Source organism: Lipotes vexillifer, unplaced genomic scaffold, assembly GCF_000442215.2.
Source record: "Lipotes vexillifer unplaced genomic scaffold, Lipotes_vexillifer_v1.1 scaffold216, whole genome shotgun sequence".
Lineage (NCBI taxonomy): Eukaryota > Metazoa > Chordata > Mammalia > Artiodactyla > Lipotidae > Lipotes > Lipotes vexillifer.
The window spans coordinates 3,292,994-3,313,026 of NW_006779100.1; the positions used below are offsets into that span (position 1 = coordinate 3,292,994).

General features: G+C 56.4%; 1 protein-coding gene across 2 annotated transcripts in view; it reads right to left on the bottom strand.

The window, feature by feature from the left end:
* MYO18A (myosin XVIIIA) overlaps positions 1-20,033 on the bottom strand; it is an 84,790-nt gene that overhangs the window by 42,120 nt on the left and 22,637 nt on the right. For both annotated transcript variants that reach the window (XM_007452437.1, XM_007452436.1), the window contains exons 2-7: positions 2,536-2,623; positions 2,228-2,334; positions 1,937-2,113; positions 1,361-1,574; positions 951-1,093; positions 250-350 (exon numbers count right to left, since the gene is read on the bottom strand). In XM_007452437.1, coding sequence (XP_007452499.1) covers positions 250-350; positions 951-1,093; positions 1,361-1,574; positions 1,937-2,113; positions 2,228-2,334; positions 2,536-2,623 — 830 coding nt within the window. The remainder of the gene's footprint in view (positions 1-249; positions 351-950; positions 1,094-1,360; positions 1,575-1,936; positions 2,114-2,227; positions 2,335-2,535; positions 2,624-20,033) is intronic.

Consider the following 20,033-nt stretch of genomic DNA (forward strand, 5'->3'; position numbering starts at 1 on the left):
GAATGCCGAAGGGTCAATGGTGCCCCTCACATATAGCCAGGTCCCCCATGCCCGGGGCCAGGGAGCTCCCGCCGGGCAGGGCCTATGGCTCATTCATCTCGCCATCCCCAGGGCCTAGCTCAGAGCCTAACACATGGCAGGCATGAAATAAACAACCGGCGTGGGATGCAATCAAGTGGCAAAGCCCAGGAGCTGTCAGTGGGTGGGAGCACCCAGAGCACCCTCCTTGTTCCCTCTGTCCCATCTCACCTGAGGGTGCCATCCCCACAGGCCAGCAGGTAGTAGAAGATATTGAACGTGGCCTCACCGGCTGGGCGTCGCGCCACACGCAGCTTCTCCAGAAGCATCGTCTGTGGCACAGCATAGAGGGTATGTAGGCAAGGAGGCAGCGCCGGGTCAAGCTTCTCCCACCCACACCAGAAAGAACCAGGCCCATGGGAGCGAGTGGCTGCATCTGATTCTCCAGGTGCTCAACCAGCGGCCAGATCACCTCATGGTCAAACCTGGGGCAGACACCAGAGCCAGGGAAGAACACAGGGCCTGCCACCCCACCCAGCCTCCAGGCACAGTCTTTCTGGGGAGCTGGACACTTTGTGGTGAGATATTTCATTAGCATGGAAGGGAATCAGCCTCAGCTGGGCCTTACTTTACTGACAGGCCAGCCCTGCCTGGGTGAATCAGCCTGAGAGAAACCCCTGAGCAGCGGCCAGGGCCCCAACTAGGGTGTGGGCAACCCCAGGACGGGCAGGAAGCTGAGCCGTGCCCAATCCAGGGCAGGAGGCACAGGGGGCAGAATGTGGAGGCTCAGGGCAAAGTAGGCCAGCCCTGCCGGGCCCAGGGTCCATTTCGTTAGGGAAGAATCCCAGGAAAATGAGGTGCAGGAGAGAGTCTGATCTCTAGGGCGTGAAATCAGGCAGCCAAATCTCTTACTACCCTGAGTGTCCCCTCACCTGAATGGAGGCTGAGGCCACCTGGCCGGCTTGGTCAAAGTCCAGGGAGAGGATCTGGGAGAAGCGGGTGGCATTGCCGTTCATGATGGTGGGGCTGTTCCCAAAGGCTTCCAGAAGGGTGTACAGAGCCTGCCACTTGTCCACTGCAGAAGACAGGCCCAGGGCCCATCAGGAAAGCCACGGGCAGCTTGCCCCCAGCCACAGGCTCCAGAGGCCCAGGGAGAATGGGAGGCCCATCCCATGGCTGCTCCTCTAGTACCCGAAGGCTCAGTTACTTAGACCAGACTGCTGAGGATCGAGGGGTTTTGTGGACACGGAGAGGCCAGGAGGAAGAGCTGGCACCTCGGCGGGGCCTCCATCCCCACACCCCTCTCCAGCCCATTCTGTTTCCCCAGTTGCCCCTGCCTCACCAGAAAACACCTTATTCCCGCTGCTGCCTGCGATGGTGGCCAAATATTGCACCAGATGCTGGCAGCTCGTGGTTTTGCCACTGCCACTGCTGCCCAGGAGGATGATGGACTGGTCCTGACGGCTCATCAGCATCGCCCTGTATGCGGTCTGAGCCACGGCATAGATGTGGGGGGCCATGTCCTCCCGCCGACACCCCTTGAACATGTGCATCACCTTGGGCGCGAGAGGGACGGAAGGAAGGGACAGGTGCTCTTAGCTGGCTCCACACGGACAGCCCTCACCCCCAAGGCCCACATCTTTCTGGGCTTTTCACTCCAGGGGAGCCAGAAGGTTCTGAGGCTAAGGTCATGCATGGAAATGCAGATATCAGCCAAGTCCTGGCCTCTGTGAGAGGTCGGGGGAGGGCCTTCTGTCCCCACCCCTTGAAACGACTCCTCTTCCCGAGGCCACTGTGAGAGTGGACAGGAGCCCCGTGGGACGCCAAGGGGAAGGGGTAGAGTCGGGGAAAGTGGGCAGGGGGGAGGGGATGGAGGGGGCAGTCTGTGGGGCCACATGGTAGCTGAGGGGGGCTGCACCTTCTCCGAGTACACAGCGGGGGCCCCCCGGGGGCTGAGGACCAGCAGGCTGGGGCCGGCGTACGTGTGCAGCAGGCTGGCGCCATAGCGCTGGCGCAGCGTGTGCAGGACGCTGGACTCATTGAGGTACACCAGTGAGGCCAGATCCTCCAGACGGTCACAGGAGGGAGCATTAGCCTGTGTGACAGGACAGGCGGGCGGGCACTGAGGAACAGATCCAGTCTGCTCTGCCAGCGGACAGCCTGCTCAGCCCGACCCACCTCCTGTGCCCTCCACCAGCCTCCTGCAAACCTTTTCCACGTCATCCTCGTCCACATCCAGGATGGCTCCATCATGGTCTAGCTTCACGCGCACCTTCCCCTCGGGCAAGCTGAGCTCCTCAGATTTGAGCTGAGTGGCTGCAGAGCAGGGACAGACAGACAGACATGGGCCCGGGAAGCCGTGGCAGCCTCTTTTGGGCCCTTCATGGTCCTGCCTTCTCCCCACTGTATCACCAGCCTCTCCTTGCTCACCACTCAGGCCTCTCCAGACCCAGAGGCCCACCCACCACCCAGCCCTGAAACCAGAGAGTCCCAGGCCCTGGGTCTCCCCAGACTCACCCAGTGAGAAGCCATCCTTATGGACCAGCCACACCTTCTCTGTCTCATACCAGGCCTCCTCAGCTGCGATCTGCTCTTCTGTCTTCACCTATCAGAGGGAGGGAAAGAATAAAGAGTCAGACCCTGTTCTGGAAAGCAGACAAGGACAGCAGGAGACAGGAGACATGTGAGGGGAAGGGCTTCCGGATGAGCCACTGGGCGAGGGGGACAGGTGGGTGGCAGACACAGAACGGGAGACATCAGAGATATCAAAGGAAGGTGGGGCAGCCAGGAGCTGGTGGCGGGTGGTCCTGAGGAGCCCTGAGGACAAGGACACAGAGCTGGGGACCCTGACAGCCCTGAGGGTCTGGAAAGACAGGGACACATGGAGTATGTGCCTAGGAGAGAGCAGATGCCAGGAGAGCAAATCACCAGCCACCCTCTTGCTCCCTCCCTGCAAAGACTGCAAGATCAGTATCCCGAGCCTCCAGCCCTCACCCTGGGTCACAGGTGCTGTGACCTTACAGGCCTGGCTTCTCCATTCATCCACCTAATAGGCCCTCCTTCACCAAGCTGGGAAAGGGCATTTCCTCAAGATCTGAGAATGGCTTCCAAGGACTTCAGTGCAAAATGATGGGTGAGTCCTAGCCTTGACACTGGTCTTCCCTCCAGACGATGCTCTCCTGGGCAGGGGCAGTGCCCAGATGCATGTGCTAGCCTCCCTGCTCCCCCTCCGTGCCTCCTCAGAAGGAGCACAGACCCATGGGGATGTGCTAAGGCCATACAGGGGCATGAAGCGGCATGGCCAGGGACATGAGGCAGGGGCAGGGGTAGCAGTGCTCTGTCAAATACAGGAAGAGACTTGCATGCCACATGGATGGGCATGGGAATGGGTATAAAGGGGCTGGGAGCCCCCGGAAGCCCAGGTGGTCACCGATCAGGAAGAAGCATTCACGGGCAATGTCAGGGTGTAGGGTTGCCAAACCTGGCACCCCTAAGAGACGTGAGCTGGTCAGCAATGGTGCCTGGGGGAGCTGGGCAAACAGGAGCGGGGCCTGGCCCCCATGGTCCATCAGGCTCCTTTTGTCATGTGGGCAATGGGGCAGCAGGGTCATCCAGTGTCCTTTGGTGGGTGGATGGTCACCCCCCACATGAGCAGCCCCCCAGCTAGCCCTATCCCCCAACTCTCTGGGGATCCCAGCTGCAAGGTACAGTTAGTCTCCTAGGGTCCCCCACCCTCATGAAACCGACCTGGGGCCAAGGCGTAGACACTGCTCTGTGATACTGACCCCCTGGGTGAGGGATTGGAAAGGACAAGAAACAATAATAACAAATACGTTATTTGTTACATTTCTTGGAGCTGAAAGAAAAAAGATCTGGGTTCTACTCCCAGGTTGGATTCTGGCTTCAGATAACTCCCTCTCCCTCGCTGACAGCCCTTCTGGGCTATAGAGTCAGAAGGCTGATTTACACAGCAGTCTCCAGACTTTGCATATCACGGGCCAGTGAACTTACCCCTCAAATAGGAGGATCACCATGGGGCTGTCAACGTTTTAAGGGAAGACATCCAAAAAAGGCTAGTTCTTTATATTTGAAAAAATTAACTTTATAAAACAAAATTACTTCTTTTTTTTTCAAATCATGAGACAGGGGAAGCCTTTGTCTTGAATGGGCATGTTGTATGGGTCCAGAGTTTGGAGACTGATGAATAAGGTGACATCAAAGGACCATGGCCTCCAGCTAGTTCCTTTAGAGCTAATCTGAAGACAGGTTCCCACATTGGCCAGCAGGGGGAGACAGAGGATGCGCATCTTCAGGCTTCAGAGTGGGGAGGGGATGGGGGTGGGGGTGGTAGGGGTTCAGCCTTTTCAGCTTTCTCTACCCAGAGGGAGCAGAATTGAAACACCTAGAAACCAAAGCTCTGGCCAGGCCCTTGGGTTTCTGTGGCTAAGAACCATGCGCCACAGAGGCCAAACTGAGTGGCGACCCTGTCTAGACACTCCTCCAGGGCCTGACACAGAGCTGCCCCATGTCCAGCTCCCGGCACTGCCTCCCCCAGGGGTCCCCCCAGATACCACGTGAGGTGGGAGCCAGAAGGGGAAAGAGGCCTTACACTCCAGCACAAGGCCCGGGCACAGACGCCAGCCCAGGTACAGGCCGGGGGTGGCAGGTGGTCACCAGAGGAAGCGGAGGGCTCCTGAGGGGGGCAGGAGTACCCTACCTGGCTGTGGGCAGGAGAAGCGGCCTCAGGGTCCAGCTACCAGCAGCAAGCAAAGAAGAGACAGAGAAGAATAGGGGTGAAGATGAGCAGGCCGTTGGCATGTCCCCTTCAGCAAGCACCCGGGGCCAAGTGGAGGGGAGAGGGGCATAGCACCAGGAGGTGGACGGTAGGAGGGCTGGCCTGGCAGGTGTATTGTACCTAGTCAAGGAGAGGCCAGGCCGGGAAGGAGAGGCCCTGCTTAGTGAAGAAACACTTGGTACCATCAGACTCCTCAGAGGAGATGCCCTGATAAGTCATTCCCTGTGGCAGGAGGGAGCCGCTCTGCCTCGGGCTACAGTCCCTCCTGGGCTGGCCATCCAGTCCATTCTGAATTACCCTCCTCTTCTGTGTTGCCAGGCCAGACCACCTCACCACGCCCAGGGCCTGGGACCCCTGGGAGCCTCCGGCCTTATCTCCAGGGCATTTCCCAGCCCAGCTCCCCTGTAGCCACTGGACCCCAGTACAGGCTGCCCCTGGCCTCCAGACACACACCCAAGGGTGCCACTCCCCAGGCCAAGGGCGGCCCTTCAGAGCTGTCACCCCTGCCTAGCTCATCAAACAGGACCACCAGCCGCCCCAAGTCTAGGACCCCTTCCTCAGACTCCCACTGCACCCCTGCACCACTCCCACCCCATGGCAAGCAGAGGTAGCACCACCCATCCAGGTCCACCTGACAACTGCCCAAGAACCAGCGGACTGTGGACAGACCCGGTGGCCAGCCTCGACCTCCCCATCTTTGTCTGGTTACTTAAAGGCCTTTCTGGAGAGGAAGGGGAGTCAGCCAGGCCTTGGACCTTGCCTGTTAGAAATGGGCAAGGAGTTAACAGGCCCCACCTGGGACTGGAGAGCCAGGGCATCAAGAAAGGGGAGTGTCTTCTCCCTGCCTCGCACCCACCAGGCCCTGGCACCAAGATATGCCCTCTGGGGCAAGAGACTGGGGCCAGAGAAGGGGCTGGATCTCTAGCCAGAGGGGTCCCTCCCACAGGTTCCCTGGAGGAACAGGCCTCACTGTGCGCAGACCCTCCACAGTGCCCTTCTCTCATTTCTTCAAATGGGAAGCCCATGTGAGGGCCCCCAGGCCTCCAGGGAGCCACACTTCCATTGTCAGGTGGGCCTACACACACAGCCACACACATTCTGGCCAGCAGCCCCAGCAAAGAGGAGACCAGGGACTGGGAACCACAAGTGAGAGGCGGCATTACAGGAGCTGTGAAGATCCTCTCAAGCCGCTGGTGGGCCTCCTCTGTGGGGGTCAGCTGGACGTCGGGGGCGGCTCCTGCCTAAAGGTCAAACCACTATTAGTCCCAGCCTGGGGAACTGGGGGCACAGCACACCAAGCTTCTAGCTCAGGAAGCCACTGGGACCCCCGTGGGTTAGTGGAATAGGGTCAGGGAGGCAAGCCAGGCACCAATTTGAGGTTTTAAGCTCTCAGGTGAGAATAATAACAGGTGCCTGGGAGTTCTAGGGTTAATTCTTCCCACCACTTTAACCATTCCAGCACCAGGACAGCCCGTTCTCACACGCATCGTCTGGCCCCTGCCCTGGGCCCAGGCGACAGGTGGCTGAACTCCAGGTTGGGGCCCATCTCAGCCCCAACTCCACCTGAGTGAGAGGCGGAGGGACAGGGAGCCAGAGGGAGGGCAGCCGGCCCAGGAACGGGCGCATGACACTCTCTGGCTCCTTGGAGGTTCTTCTTAGGGGCTAGTGGTTCGCCTCACACCAAGACGCCCCTGCCAACTCCTGTGTGCCAGGCGGTCACTTCCCTGATGCAGAGTGGGCCAGGAGGGGTGAGGGAAGCTGCCGCCTACTCTCTTCTGAGTTCTGCAAAGCCCGCGAAGAATGGAATGGGGAGCAGGGCACGTCTGAGACCTTAGGAATCCTAGCAGGCAGCAGGCAGAGAGGAGGGCCTCTAGGGCCTGGGAGACAGGACAGGTCTTTAGGTGGTCCCCTGCCCCACTCCCCCCGACTGTCCCCTTTCAGCCAGAAGTAGCACGCAGGAGCACAGATAAGCAGTAGTGAGACTTGACGCGTCACCCCACCCACCCACCCACTCAGCTCCTGAGGCCCCAGAAGGGTCCACAAAATGGGAAAGCTTGAAGAGAAATGCCCCCTAACCCAAGGACCAGCCAAGTAGGCATCGCCTTCCAAGGGAAAGGGCTGGACAGATCGTCCTTGGCCCTCCCCTGTGCCTCTCAGCCTCCTGTCCCACCCAGAGGGCACTTTGTGGACAGACAGGACCGCAGGTACAAAGGGGACCCACTGTGCTCCTTTGCCACCCAGGCCCAGAGCTCCTCAAGAGTCCTGCTGCCAGAGGGACAGCTGGCCAGGCCTGAAGAAGCAGTGATGGCGATGATGGTGTCAACAAGCACTGTTACCAGCATCACTATGGATGCCACCATTTACAGAGCACCCACCACACCAGGGACTAGGCTCAGAGCATTCATTCCCTGTATCCCTTCTAATCTTCACAGCAACCCTTCAAAGTAGGTACTATCCCTTATTTGCAATTCTAAAATCCAAAAAGCCCTCCAAAACAAAAGATTTTTCGTAACTGTTTTGGTGGCAAAACCTGACTATTTAATCCCCCCCCGCCCCGCAGCATGAACATTCATAATTTTCCTGTGGGAATATTAATGTGTTTGGTCACGAGTTGCTGCTCATTATGCACATTGCATGACAGTCTCAAATACAAAAATCACTAATTTCCAAAATACTTCTGGCCCAGGGGCTTCAGAGGAGGGATGATAGACCTATGTGATCCCCACTCGACAGATGAGGGCTCAGAGATGCTGAGGTCCCACAGGAGTGAGTGGCTGGGGATGGGATGTGAGCACAGGCCACCTGACCCCAGAAATTCTGTCTTTCTACCCTCTCACTGATCTGCTAAGACTCTGATCCTCGACTTGGGATCTGGGGCCTCAAGCTGATGCCATGTAGCTGGCGGCCAGGCCCCAACTCCCTCGCAAGTGTGGAAGAGCAGCAGCATGCAGTTAACAGGTCCCCTGGGTTCTGGCATTCGGTGAAGGAAAGCCATGCAGCCCTGCCATCGGCACGTGGCCCGGCCCAGCTTCGCCGTCATGCGGGGCCTGTGGGAGAGCCTTGGGAAAGCTGGTTGCCAGTCCTCAGGTGAGGGTGGTAAGGGAGGGTCCGAGGTTAGTGACACACTCAGGTACCTCCTGCTGCACGTCAGGGGCTGGTGACTTGTTCTGTCGCAATCCGGTGAGGTTCGACTTGAGGTTCGGGTCGGCGGAGCCTGGGTCCGCCAGCTCTTCCGGCTGGGCTGGGGAGCCTGGCTTCTCTGAGGCGTCCACTGTCTCCGGGGAGACTGGTTTCCCTGAGGAGCCTGGCTCCTGGCTGGAGGGCTTCTCCCCCTTCCCGGGAGACTGCCTGCCACGCGGCCTGTGGTCCTTGCCCCTGCCCCGAGACATCAGGCTCCGCAGACCCACGGAGAGCTCATCCTTGGCGGCCTCCTTCTCTGCTTCGGACTTAGGCCGAGCAGGGCGAGTGGGAGTGGTTGCCTTTTCTCCCTTCCTGCCTCGAGCTGGGTGCTCAGGAGATCTGACCCCTCTGCCCGCAGGTTCCTTGGCGCTCCCAGTCTCCTCACCAGGCAGCACCTTGCTCACCACCTTCCTCACTGCATTCGCCACCCTCTTCCGGGACAGGCCCTGGGCCTCCTCGCTGGGGCCTTCCGCTGAGGCTGTCCTTGGGCCGTTCATGGTGAGTGTGGATGCAGGACTCTTGGCTCTCTGGGGAGCCTCTGAGGGTACAGGGCTGGTGGAAGGCTGAGGACTCTTAGATGGGCCACCGCTGCCCTTTGAGCTGCCCTCTAGCTACAGTCACACAAATACAGGGAGACATTAGCATCAGCCTGTGTCCCTGCCCGCCCCACATAGAGGAAGTAAGAGGTGTGACCTCACATCTAGTCGTGGAACAGACCTTCCATTCATCCAACAAACAACACAAGCTCCAAGAGGCCCCCCAGGAAACCCTCTTTCCATCTTCCAGATAGAACAACTGCAACAAAGAGTTTGGCTTCTCTCTCCCATAAAGCACAGCAGGTCACCTGCCGTCTATCTCCAGGCTTAGCAAGGAGCGGTGAGAGGCCAGCACAGGGTGCCCAGAGGCCCATGAGGTACCCCAGAGTTACTGGCTTATGTCAGGACAGCAACTAAGCCTGGATCCCAGGAAGCCCGCTCCCTCACAGCCCAAACACAGCAGAGACGGAGCATGGCGAGGTCAAACACCAATTCCTACCATCAATCCTGGGCCTAACTCTGGGGCTTCCTGCCTTTGTGGTCCCTGGTCCTTCTATCACCCAACTTCCTCTGTAGTCAGACCCAGAGCCTGCCCATCCCAATGAAAACCGTAGTTAGGAAGTAATTCTTGGCCCACAGATACGCCAAGCCTCCTCCCTCCCGACTCCTCTGGGTTGAGGCCACTATCTACCCTTCACCCGTACTCTCCAGCGCTGCAGAAACCCAGTGCTGGCCCAGGAAGCTTCCACCTCAGCCTGCTTTCTGCCAGTCTCCCTGCAGTTTTCCTTGTGCAAACCTCTCAAGGGCTGGAGGCCTCCTAGCTCCCAGAGTGTGCACGTGGAATGACAGGAGGAAGAGGTGGCAGCTGCAGCACTCAAAGGGTTAAGCACTCAAGCGACCACAGCTCCACTCTGTCTAGACTCAGCCAGCCTCTGGGCACCCAGGAGTCCACTGAAGATGCTGGCACACTCTGCCTGGTGGGGACTGTCTGCGGTCTCGAGGGACCGCCACTGGGCAGGCCCAGCTGGCTAATGGCAGGGCAGTTTCCTGCAAAGCCAAGCCACATTGCCTGGGAGAGCCAGGTCAACCTAGGGGCTCCTTGCTGGTCAGGCAGTGCCCTGCCACTAATGAGCTGTGCTTGAGTCCTCGTTCCCCTAACAGTGACCTTGGTTCTAGGGTGTACCTGGCTGCCACCTCTGTTGAAATGCAGGAAGGCGCTCACAGAGTGGACAGACCTCTGGCTGCCATGTGGACAGAGACCCATGTCCTGAGCAGAGCTGAGCCAAACGACCTCAGCCCAGGCCTCAGGTACAGGGTGGCCCTGCTGCAGGGGTGGGAAAGGGAGGCCTTGAAGGGGCCTCTTCCTCAACCTGTTGGGCCAAGAGTGTTCAGTGGCACGTCAGGGCCCTGCAGAGCTGCCGTGGCCCCAGCTGCTGGGCCTCACTCCCTGCCCCCCACTTCTGGCTTTCCTCCCATGCCTTCTAACTGAAGCTCATGTTGACAATGACAATGATGATAGTAACTGCTAACACTTAAACGGAGCTTATTATGTGCCAGGCAGTCTTCTAAGCACTTTACACATAATTTCCGCCCCCACAAATCTGGCATTCTCCAAGGCCCCTCCCTCACAAATCTCAAACATATCCCCTTGAAATCACCCTGACCTTGCAGCACTGCTTACAGATCAGGTGGAAGCCATAACACCTGGCTAATCAAATCTCCACTCAAGGAAGGGGTGTGTGTGGGGGGCGGGGGGCAGGCACCATGTTGGGTAACGAAGCACAGATCTGTTTTGTGATTCAGCTCTGTTCCCGAGCCCTGGGCGCTCCTACCCCCTAGATCAACAGCAGCCCTCTCCTAACTACACATCTCTGGACCTGGCTATTCTAGAACTGTGTCCCCTCTCTTGCCTTAAAAGTGTCCAACTTTATTCAGGGTCTCTACCCCAAGGCAGAATGACTTGGTGGGGGGGTAGTGGCACTGCACGGCTGGAGCCTGCCTCTAGGTCACCCGCGCTGAGCAGCTGACAGGGTCTTGGGAAGAGACAGCAGCAGCTGCAGTGAAACCCCTCCCTGCCCTTGGCTTGTGCCACCCAGAGCAGGACGAAGAGTCCCAACAGCTGAGCTCTCATTTGTCTGCCTAAGCCTCTCCAGCCCCAAAGAGTTCAGGAAACCAGAACTATAGGTAGGAACTAAAGAGGGGGCTTAGGGAGAGGTCCCCAACATGCCTTGGCATTGTCATCTCCTTCACACACACCAGGCTGGCATCACACATGCTGCACTTTCTGTCACTTTACTGGAATTCCCTCTAGCCACCCCACACGGGAAGGGGCACCCTGCCGTGCCTGCCTGCTCCGTGGAACTGCCTCCCAGACTAGGCCTGGGCTTGTGGACACAACCCACCTGGACACACAACTCTCTCTCTCTCTCTCACACACACACACACACACACACACACACACACACACACACACGGGTCTAGGAGAAGCACTTACAGCCCCTTCCTCCTTGGCAGGAGGACCAGGCTTGGGCAGAGTTTTGTCCTCCTCTTTAACCTGAGGGAGCAGACAAAGAAGTCACTTTGCAGGTCAGAGGTCAGGGTGGGGAGACCCAGCACTAAAAGCACAGAAGGAAAACAGCCAAGCGGTCGCTCTCTCTGAGAGGCAGATCTCCTGAGTGCTTAGGAGTCCTGGGCCTATGGACTTGGGCAACAGATATCCTATCCTGGGGTTGAAGTCTCTGCGGGTGGTTAAAGCCAAGTACCCTTTGCCCTCAGTGACCAGCCACGTGACCCACCTAGGCTGCCTAAAGAGGTCCACCCATGAGAGCGACATCATGGCCTTGGTTACAGGGTGGAGAGAAAGATCCAGCTAATTCAACTCAGGCTAAACTGCAAGAGCCATTCCCAGCTCAGACAGGAAGTGGTCTGAACAAGAGCCTCCCTGACCGAGGGACTGAGGAGGAGGGAATGACCCCAGCGTGGGGGGCCGGCTGGGCCAGCAGAGCTCAGTGTGGGGTAATAGTTGGCCCCTATCAGGCTGGCTCAGGCTTGCTTCTAGGTCCGTATGATTTCCCCCAGCACAGAGCCTGCGTGCCTTCCCAACCAGAGCGCTGAGCTCTGGCTGGAGGCAGGAGGTCGGGCGGAGGCGGGGATTCAGGAGGCCAGATATCTTCCCAACCTCAGACCCACAAAACTCTGCAAACCATGCAGCTGAGGGAGGCAACCCCAAGGTTCGGGGTGGGGCGTGGAGGAAGGAAAGATGCCTGGGCTCTGGGGTTTGTGCCCAGCCCAGGAGCTGGTTGGCCCAAGTCAGAGGGGAGGAGTAGAGTCAGGAGCAAAGGGCAGAGACCATAATATATCCGGAAAAAGGACAGACAATATGGCCACTCTGATGGTTCTTTCAGCTCAGAGCCTGGCTCAGAACAGACCCAGAGGACCAGGCCTCAATTCTGGGAGAGGCTTCTCCCCTCCCCCTCACCAGCATCTCTTCCTCCAAAAGCTCAGGCAGTCCTCGTGGATTTCATTTCTCTTCTTTCCCCAGTCACTTAGGACTGTAGAAAAAGACAGGTCTGCCACCAGCCCTACCCAACCCTCAGCATGACTCTTTCCCAGCACAGGGGGCAGGAGCATGGGTAGGTGTCCTTGATTCCTAATGGAAAAGATCCTTTGAAACTCATCCGGAATCATTTTAATCATCCATCTGGGGGGACTCTCCATTTGCAACCAGGGTCCATGGCTAATTATGAGCTCTAATTAGCAGTGCCTGGGGCACTGACCAGCTTGATGGCCGCCGCAGTTTTAAAGCTAAGAGCCCATAGAGCTTTTTGCAATGGGCTCAAGCTTCAGCGTTAGTACGCAGTGCCACGGCCAGAGGGAAAATGGCGATTATTCATCAGAGTGGACTCCACGACTTTAGAAATTAGGATTGGAGCAGAGAAAAGGAAGGGAGGGTCTGATGGAGAGGAAAGGAAGAGAAGTGGGAGAGTCTAGGTCTGCACCTGCTGCCCCTACAAATGCCCATCACTGCCCATCCCCCCGCACCATCACACCGTGCATGAGCTCCCAGACACACAGGTTAGAGGGACAGCAAGTGTTCACACCCAGACACACTCATTACTGCACGCAGTGCTGTTAGCTCGGGCTCAGGGATGGCCCAGATTCCAAGTCCACACCGTGTCCTTCAGCAGCTCCAAATCTGTCCTCCTTCCAGTGGCTCAAGCTTGGGACCTCAAGGGTCTTCCCCCAGTGGCGAGGCATTGAGGGAAACAGCGGCTGCCCCCTGAAATGTCTGGGACACTAGACCTAAGCTCTGAGCTCAGCTCTGGATTTAGCCCGAGGCTGACTCACTACCCCACCCCCACCCGAAGGGTTCTGTCTGTTGTAGGTCATTGCCCAGCTGGGGACTGCGCACAGCACAAAGGCACGCCCAGGTCTGCAGCCTGAATCACCCTCTGGCCCCAGGTGGCCCACTGGCCTGGTTCCCCTCTCTTGGCTCCTCTCCCCCTACCCATCACAGCCCCCAGACTCGGGGAGACCCAGCTCTGAGGCCTCAGAGCCAAAGCCATTCCCAGCGGCCCCTTCATAGCAGCTCACATTCCCAGGGGTGAGTCAGAGCAGCGGCAGTGGGAAGGGTGTGAGGGGTTAACTTGGAGGGGCACCAGTGGGACAAAAGGCAGCTCAGCTCACCAGAGGTGGAGCTCAGGGGAGGAGCATGACTCAGCGCAGGAGCCCATCCAGACAGAAGAGTGAGTTCATGGACCCCCTGGTCATTCTCCTCGGCCCCCAAATACACACACATGCCCCAACCCGTCTCTAGCTTCCAAAGCTCCCACTCCCACAAGCCAGTCTCCTGCCTGCACACACCATGCCAAGCACATAAGAAAAGCATAAAGAGTTTTGAAATACAACTTTCCTTTTGCTCCCAGAAGGCGAACCTTGATGAAAAGGCCATGGTGCCGAAAGTAGCCTGCACTCTGGGCCAGAGAAGAAATGGGGGGCAGGGTCTCTCAGGGACTTGGAGTCTTCCTAAAGGCCAGGACCTGCCGGGACAAAGATTGTGGGCAACAGGGGAAAGGAGGGATGCAGTGGAGGGGGAAGGATTACAAAGCTCAAAAGGTCAGAGGAGGAGTAAGGAATAAAATATTAGAGAAAAGAGAAGACAAGGTAAGGTACAGAACATCGACACAGCCCTTGGAAGCTGTGTGCCCTTGAATAAGCCACTTCACCTCTCTGGACCTCTCTGTGGAATTAGGGGATGGACTAGTCCAGGTCATGGTTAAAGTCCTTTCCAAGTCTGGCACCCTAGGAGGCTGGGTGGGTGGTGAGAGGCACGCAAGCCCTTAATTCAGTGAACCAAAGCTGTGGGCCTGGGAGCCAGGAGGGGATTAAGGAAGCTGCTCTAGGACTCCTGTGGCTTTGCCTTTTACCTGCAACTCACCAGCACCTGCCAGGGGCAAGAGGCCTGGAGAACTGCACAGCTGCCCCGTCTGGGGGTTAGAAACTAGAGCGGGTCCTCTTGAAATTCAACAGGCAGAATTGGCCTCAGCCCAGGGAGAGGCTTCATCTCAAGAATCCGTTCAAGTCAGTGGAGTTAAAAAACTGGTTCATTCTTATTCTTATTTATCCTGAATGAATAGCGAAAAAACAGAGAATGTTTTGTTTTCAGTGAATTACTTTAAATTTGCTTTGTTGATGTTTCTATCCCATTATCCAGTTCATATGCTAGGTTTTGTTTTGTGTTTTTTTTTTTAAGAAGATGTTGGGGGTAGGAGTTTATTAATTAATTAATTAATTTTTGCTGTGTTGGGTCTTCGTTTCTGTGCGAGGGCTTTCTCTAGTTGCGGTGAGTGGGGGGCCACTCTTCATCGCGGTGCGCGGGCCTCTCACTATCGCGGCCTCTCTTGTTGCGGAGCACAGGCTCCATACGCGCAGGCTCAGCAGTTGTGGCTCACGGGCCTAGTTGCTCCGCAGCATGTGGGATCCTCCCAGACCAGGGCTCAAACCCGTGTCCCCTGCATTAGCAGGCAGATTCTCAACCACTGCGCCACCAGGGAAGCCCCAAGTTTGTTTGTTTGTTTGTTTGTTTAATTAACTCATTCGTTCTTTGATGTCCTGCTCCAGTTCTCCTGTGTGTCCAGAGAGGAGCCCAGGCCGTTCCTGGGCCTGTTACAAGGACACCAGGCCGTTCACACCTGGGCCTGTTCCTCATGAGCATCACTGAACGCAAACATGGGTTTTTCCCTGGAGGAAATTCTCTCTGTGGTTTCTGTGCAAAATTGCCTGGATCTTTCTCCTCTCTTCCTTATCACTAGATTTTAACTAAGATTTGCTTAGGATCAAGAATAACCTATCTTTGGGCTTCCCCGGTGGCGCAGTGGTTGAGAGCCCGCCTGCCGATGCAGGGGACATGGGTTCGTGCCCTGGTCCGGGAAGATCCCACATGCCGCGGAGCGGCTGGGCCCGTGAGCCACGGCCGCTGAGCCTGCGCGTCCGGAGCCTGTGCTCTGCAATGGGAGAGGCCACAACAGTGAGAGGCCCGCGTACCACAAAAAAAGAAAAAAAAGAATAACCTAGCTTTATCCAATATAGAACAGGTAAGCAACACAGTCCCAAAGATGGTGGCCATATCTCTGGCACAGTCACCTCCAGAGCTGAGAACTTATGGCTCTCAGCAAGGGTGCCTGGGAGCCAAAGCCTCTCTTCCCTGACCTGTTCCATCTCTGGGGAGTTCAGGCATTTCCAGCAACATTAATTACTGAGTATGGAACACCTACAATGAGATGGGCCCCGTAAAAATATTTAAAGTATATTTTCGTATGTAAATCTCATGACAGCCTCATGACATGGGAATTATTATTATTCCCACTTTACTGATGAGGAGAAAGACTCAGAAAGAGATTAAGTCAAAAAGCTGGTAAGTGATGGAGCTGGGATTTGAACCCAGGTGGCTCTGACTCCAAGCCTGTGCTGCTCCCATGGAGGCCCACCTTTTCTGCTATGTTAGGCAGGGTCAGAGGGGCTGAGTCATCCTTAGTAGCCAACTCTGGTTAAGATCTGCGTCAGCATTGAGGTTCAGGGTCCAGCCACAGCATGGATTGATAATGTGGAGCTTACTAGCATTCAACGTGCCCAAACTGAGTTTCTGGACTTGCAAAGGGACCACGACCCTGCCATTCTCTGAGGCTCTGACCACCTCCTCCCTCTCTGGCACTTCTAGCCTCTTCTCTTCGGGGAAGGGAAGAGAAACCAATGCTCACCAAACACTCACTGTGGTATCTGGCACAGTGGTAGGCGCTTTACGCTGTCTCCTCCTCCAATCCTCACAAAACCCCACTTTCTAGGTAAGAAAACCGAGAAGGCGAGTACCTTGCTGAGGGCTCCCCAGCTGGTAAGTGGCAGCACTGGGATTCACACCCAGGATGGAGCTTGGGGGGCTGTTTGTGTGTCTATAACACTCCCCGGACTGTGATTTCCTCACAGGCAGGACTCTGTTTTACTCATCATACTGTGGGCACTAAATAAATGTTTGCTGCCTGACGGTCCTGCAGTGGGGTTTCTCTGTACAAACCTCTTATTCCCATCTGGCCTCTTCTGTCAGCTGTAAACTACGGAGAATGAGACTTGTTGATCCTGATTCCCAGGGAGGTGGGGAAAACAAGGGAGGTATAATCTCTAAATGTAGCAACAATAAGTAGATAGTAAACCCAACTGCCATGGGGATGAAGGGAGGGCAGGACACTCTGAAATTGCTTAGTAGCTCTTCCTGGAGCCAACAATAGCCATGAAACGCATCATCCTCTGGCCTGGCTGTCCCATCTTCAGGAATGTATAAGCAACAAGCTGACTTAAAGAAAGGAAGAGAAAGAAAACCTCCACAGACCAATACAAAAATGCACTGTCTATAATAGCCCTAAATTGGAAATAATTAACTCCCTAGAGTTAGGGAGGGGTTAGGTAAACTATGTTACTTCAGTACAATACACTGTTGTGTTGCCATTTAAACTAACAAATATGTGGACAATGTAACCATATGGAAAACTCCTCCTAAAAGAATGGTGATTCAAAAAAAAAAACTAGCACCTAAATAGAAAGCAAACAGTGATCCTAACAATCTTGTAAATTGTGCAAATTAGACATAATAGAGACATTTGGTATTTATTTTGTTATGTATTTGTTACTTACTATTTATTTCTATTATAAAGATGGCTAAACAGTCAATAAAAAAGAAAAAGCAGTGGAGATAATAGCTAAAAGCATTTGTTCTCAAAGAGGAGAAATCCAAGAAATGTGCTGAGGGACCCATCTACCCTCAGCCCCGAAGGCTTCCAAGGCTCAGGGGTCTGGGTCAGGCTGGGTTTTACCCTCTGCATCATGAGCAAGGACCATCCACCCTTCACTTATCATCCTCTGTGCCCCTCACAGGAAGGTACAGGTGCGCAAATGCCCCCAGGGGGATCGTTCCACCCACCAGGCACCCCTCAGGCATGGAGTGCTCAGCCTGGACAAATGTATCGCGGACATCCATGCCAGATGTCCACCCACTGCAAGCCCCCGAGCGCAGTGGACACCCTGAGAAAGACTGCCTAGGGGAAGAGAAGATCCTGCTGCCTGTGGCCAAGGGAACGTGGCAGCTCTTCCCTCTACCAACTCGCACACATGCTCCGGGCTTCTCATGGCATCCTCCTCTCTCTCCTTTCCCATTCGAACACAGAAGGGAGCTCCCACTTGACCCTATCCCTGCCAGTCCTAGCCTAGCACCGACTAATCTAAGGATGTGGAGGAGGATGAAGGTGCAGGGAAGAAATAACAGTAAGAACAGTTAGCCTTTCTTGAGCATGTATTAAGTGCCAGGTACAGTGCTGAACGCTTTACATGCATTATCTCATTTAATCCTCACAACATCCCTCTGAAGTAGATACTAGGATGATTCCTACTTTACAAATGAGCAAAAGGAGGCTCAGAAATGACCTGCCCAAGGTCTCATAGTAGCGAGCGGCTGATTGGTACTTAGGCCCAGGTCTGTCCACCAGCAAGAACCTCAGAGGCTCATGTTAGGGGATGGAAGGAAGCCCTGCCCCCACCTCCCTTGGTTCACATGTGCCATTGTCCTTCCATGACATCACCTGCCAGAGCAACAGTTTGGGTAGAAAGCTGGGGTTTCCAGAGATGGCCTACCCCTCCACCCACCCATGACTGGAATAAGCTTTATACAGAGCCGCTTGGGAGGAATGGGGGGCTCTGCAGGGAGTGGCCTAAAGGCCATGCTGCCACAGAAGGGGAGAAGAGCTTGGCAGGGACACCCTGGCCCCTTTGGTCCAGCCTCCAGCGAGAGCCCTCCCCCCGCCCAGGGCGGAACAGAAAGTAGCCAAGCGCGTGGCCACTGTCGGCCAGGCCAGCCTAGAGGAAGCAGGTGCGCTGGGACCTTCCTGCTGCGCTTCCTGCTGCCACTGCAGTTGCAGAAGGCCCGGGCTTCCTCCTCCAACGGCCAGACCTGCTGGAGGCCCCCCTTCTCTGGGGATACTCACTGCCCCTCTGCAGGGCACTTTGCCAGCTGCCTGGCCACCGGCGTGCATGGCCCCAAGTCTGTGACCTGGTGCCGGGACCTGGAGGCCCAAGGTGGGGTGGGTTATAAGCTCTACCAGGAAGCACCCACTCTCAGGGTGAGAAGCCTCTCAGGCCCCACCCCCAGCCCGCCCACAAACGTTGGCGCTGGTGCCAGTTTTGTGGCTGGAGCGGGGCAGTCCTTGGGCACAGGGAGATACAAATGCTCCGAGGCACATCTCAGGCTCCTGATACACCTCTGCACCAGGCCAGCCCATACTCTCTGCCAACTGCTGACACAACTGAAAACCTTACCCTTGGTGGCCGGGAGGGGCGGCGTGGGGGAACAGAATGGACTGGGAGGCCGCTGTGTCTCTCCTCACTTGCTTTTTTAAGGAACTTACTCCCCAAGATGCCATCTGTGGCCCTTCCAAGTGTCCAAGCCACAGAAAATGAAGGAGCCCATGCTGAGTCCACTCTCGGGGACAATGAAAGGGGGATCCCTGACAACTCCAAAAGCCACCCCTCTCAAGCCCCTCTCTCTTATCCACCAGGGGGAAGCGGGGGTGGAGGGCCATGCTGGCAACGCAAAGCAGGGACAAGACCTCCCAAGTCATGAGTCAGGCCCAGGAAGCCCTGCCCCTCGCCTCTGAGAGGTAGAGGCTGCGGGGATGGATGATTCTCTCCCCACCAAGGCAGCCTCACGCCTCCCTCCCCACCTACTTCAGCCACCTCGAGGGAAATAACAAAAAGCCCCCTCCTTTCCTAAATGAGGAAACAGCATGAGGAGCCTGGGACATTTCCGGGGTGGGGGGTCAGAGGGACACTCACCCGCATAGCCTGGCCTGGAGCAGGCCAGAGCAAGGAGTCTCCTCTCCGATGCTGCTCCGTTAGCAGCTCAAAATAGCACTGGCAGCGGCCCCGCCCCTGTTCCCCTCCCTCTCTCCAGGCCCCTCCCGCCCAGAGCTGCCCAACCCAGGCCAGAGCCAGTGGGAGAGAGTGAGAGAGTGAGTGGCCTGGAGGACTGCGGGTACCAGGTATGCCGGGAGGAGAGGGTGATACGGCACGCGTGGAAGAGAAGGAGGAGGCTCTTGGAGTGAGGACGTGGGCTGGGGGGCAGGCAGTGTTGGAGGGTTAGGGGCAAGGGATGCGGAGGGTGAGACTTTCTGACTGACACACACCCAGGCTCCCGACAGCTGAGCTGATATGGCCCCTAAAAATAGCAGAGGAATTTGAGACCTGCAGCCCCCCAGCCCCACAGGCCAGAGTCAAGACATGCACATGCGCGTTCACGTGTACACACACACACACACACACACACCAGCATGCATGAACACTCGATCACAGCACAGTGTTCCTGGGAATACACAAATCATAGGCTCACCCCAGCCATCTAATTACTGCGGCAGAGGCCAAGACAACCACTAACGTCACATCCAATACAACACACAGGGCCCACTGCCCACTGTGCGCAAACACAGCCGTCCTGTAAAGTCCTGCAGGAGCAGAGACCCGCACCATCAGTCTGAGGCCCACTGTGGCCGCCCCCCTGTAATAAATACACCAGGGACGTGCATAGGATCAATTGCACGCTCTGCGTAGACATCCCTCCCACACAGCCAGTGACTGCACAGGCACAGAGGAGGGTGGGGTAGGTGGGGTGTGGTGGGTGGGCCTTGGCCCTGCAGACAGAGGAAATCTTGGGTGTCTGGCGGATGAGCGTGGGCTGCCAGTGAGAGGCCAGTGTTCCTCATGAAGAGAAACCTGGCCTGGCTCTTCAGTTAGCACCACAGGGTGCCCAGACCAGGGCTGGGAACATTGGTGAGGCTGAAATGGGAGATGGGCGCAGGTGGGAAGGAGCCAAAAGACAGGTCTTTTGAAGCTGTCTCAGAAGCTGTCAGCTCTGCAGCAAAAAAGGAAACAGTGGTTGCCTCCCTCTTCCTCTCCAGGAAGAAAAGGGGCAG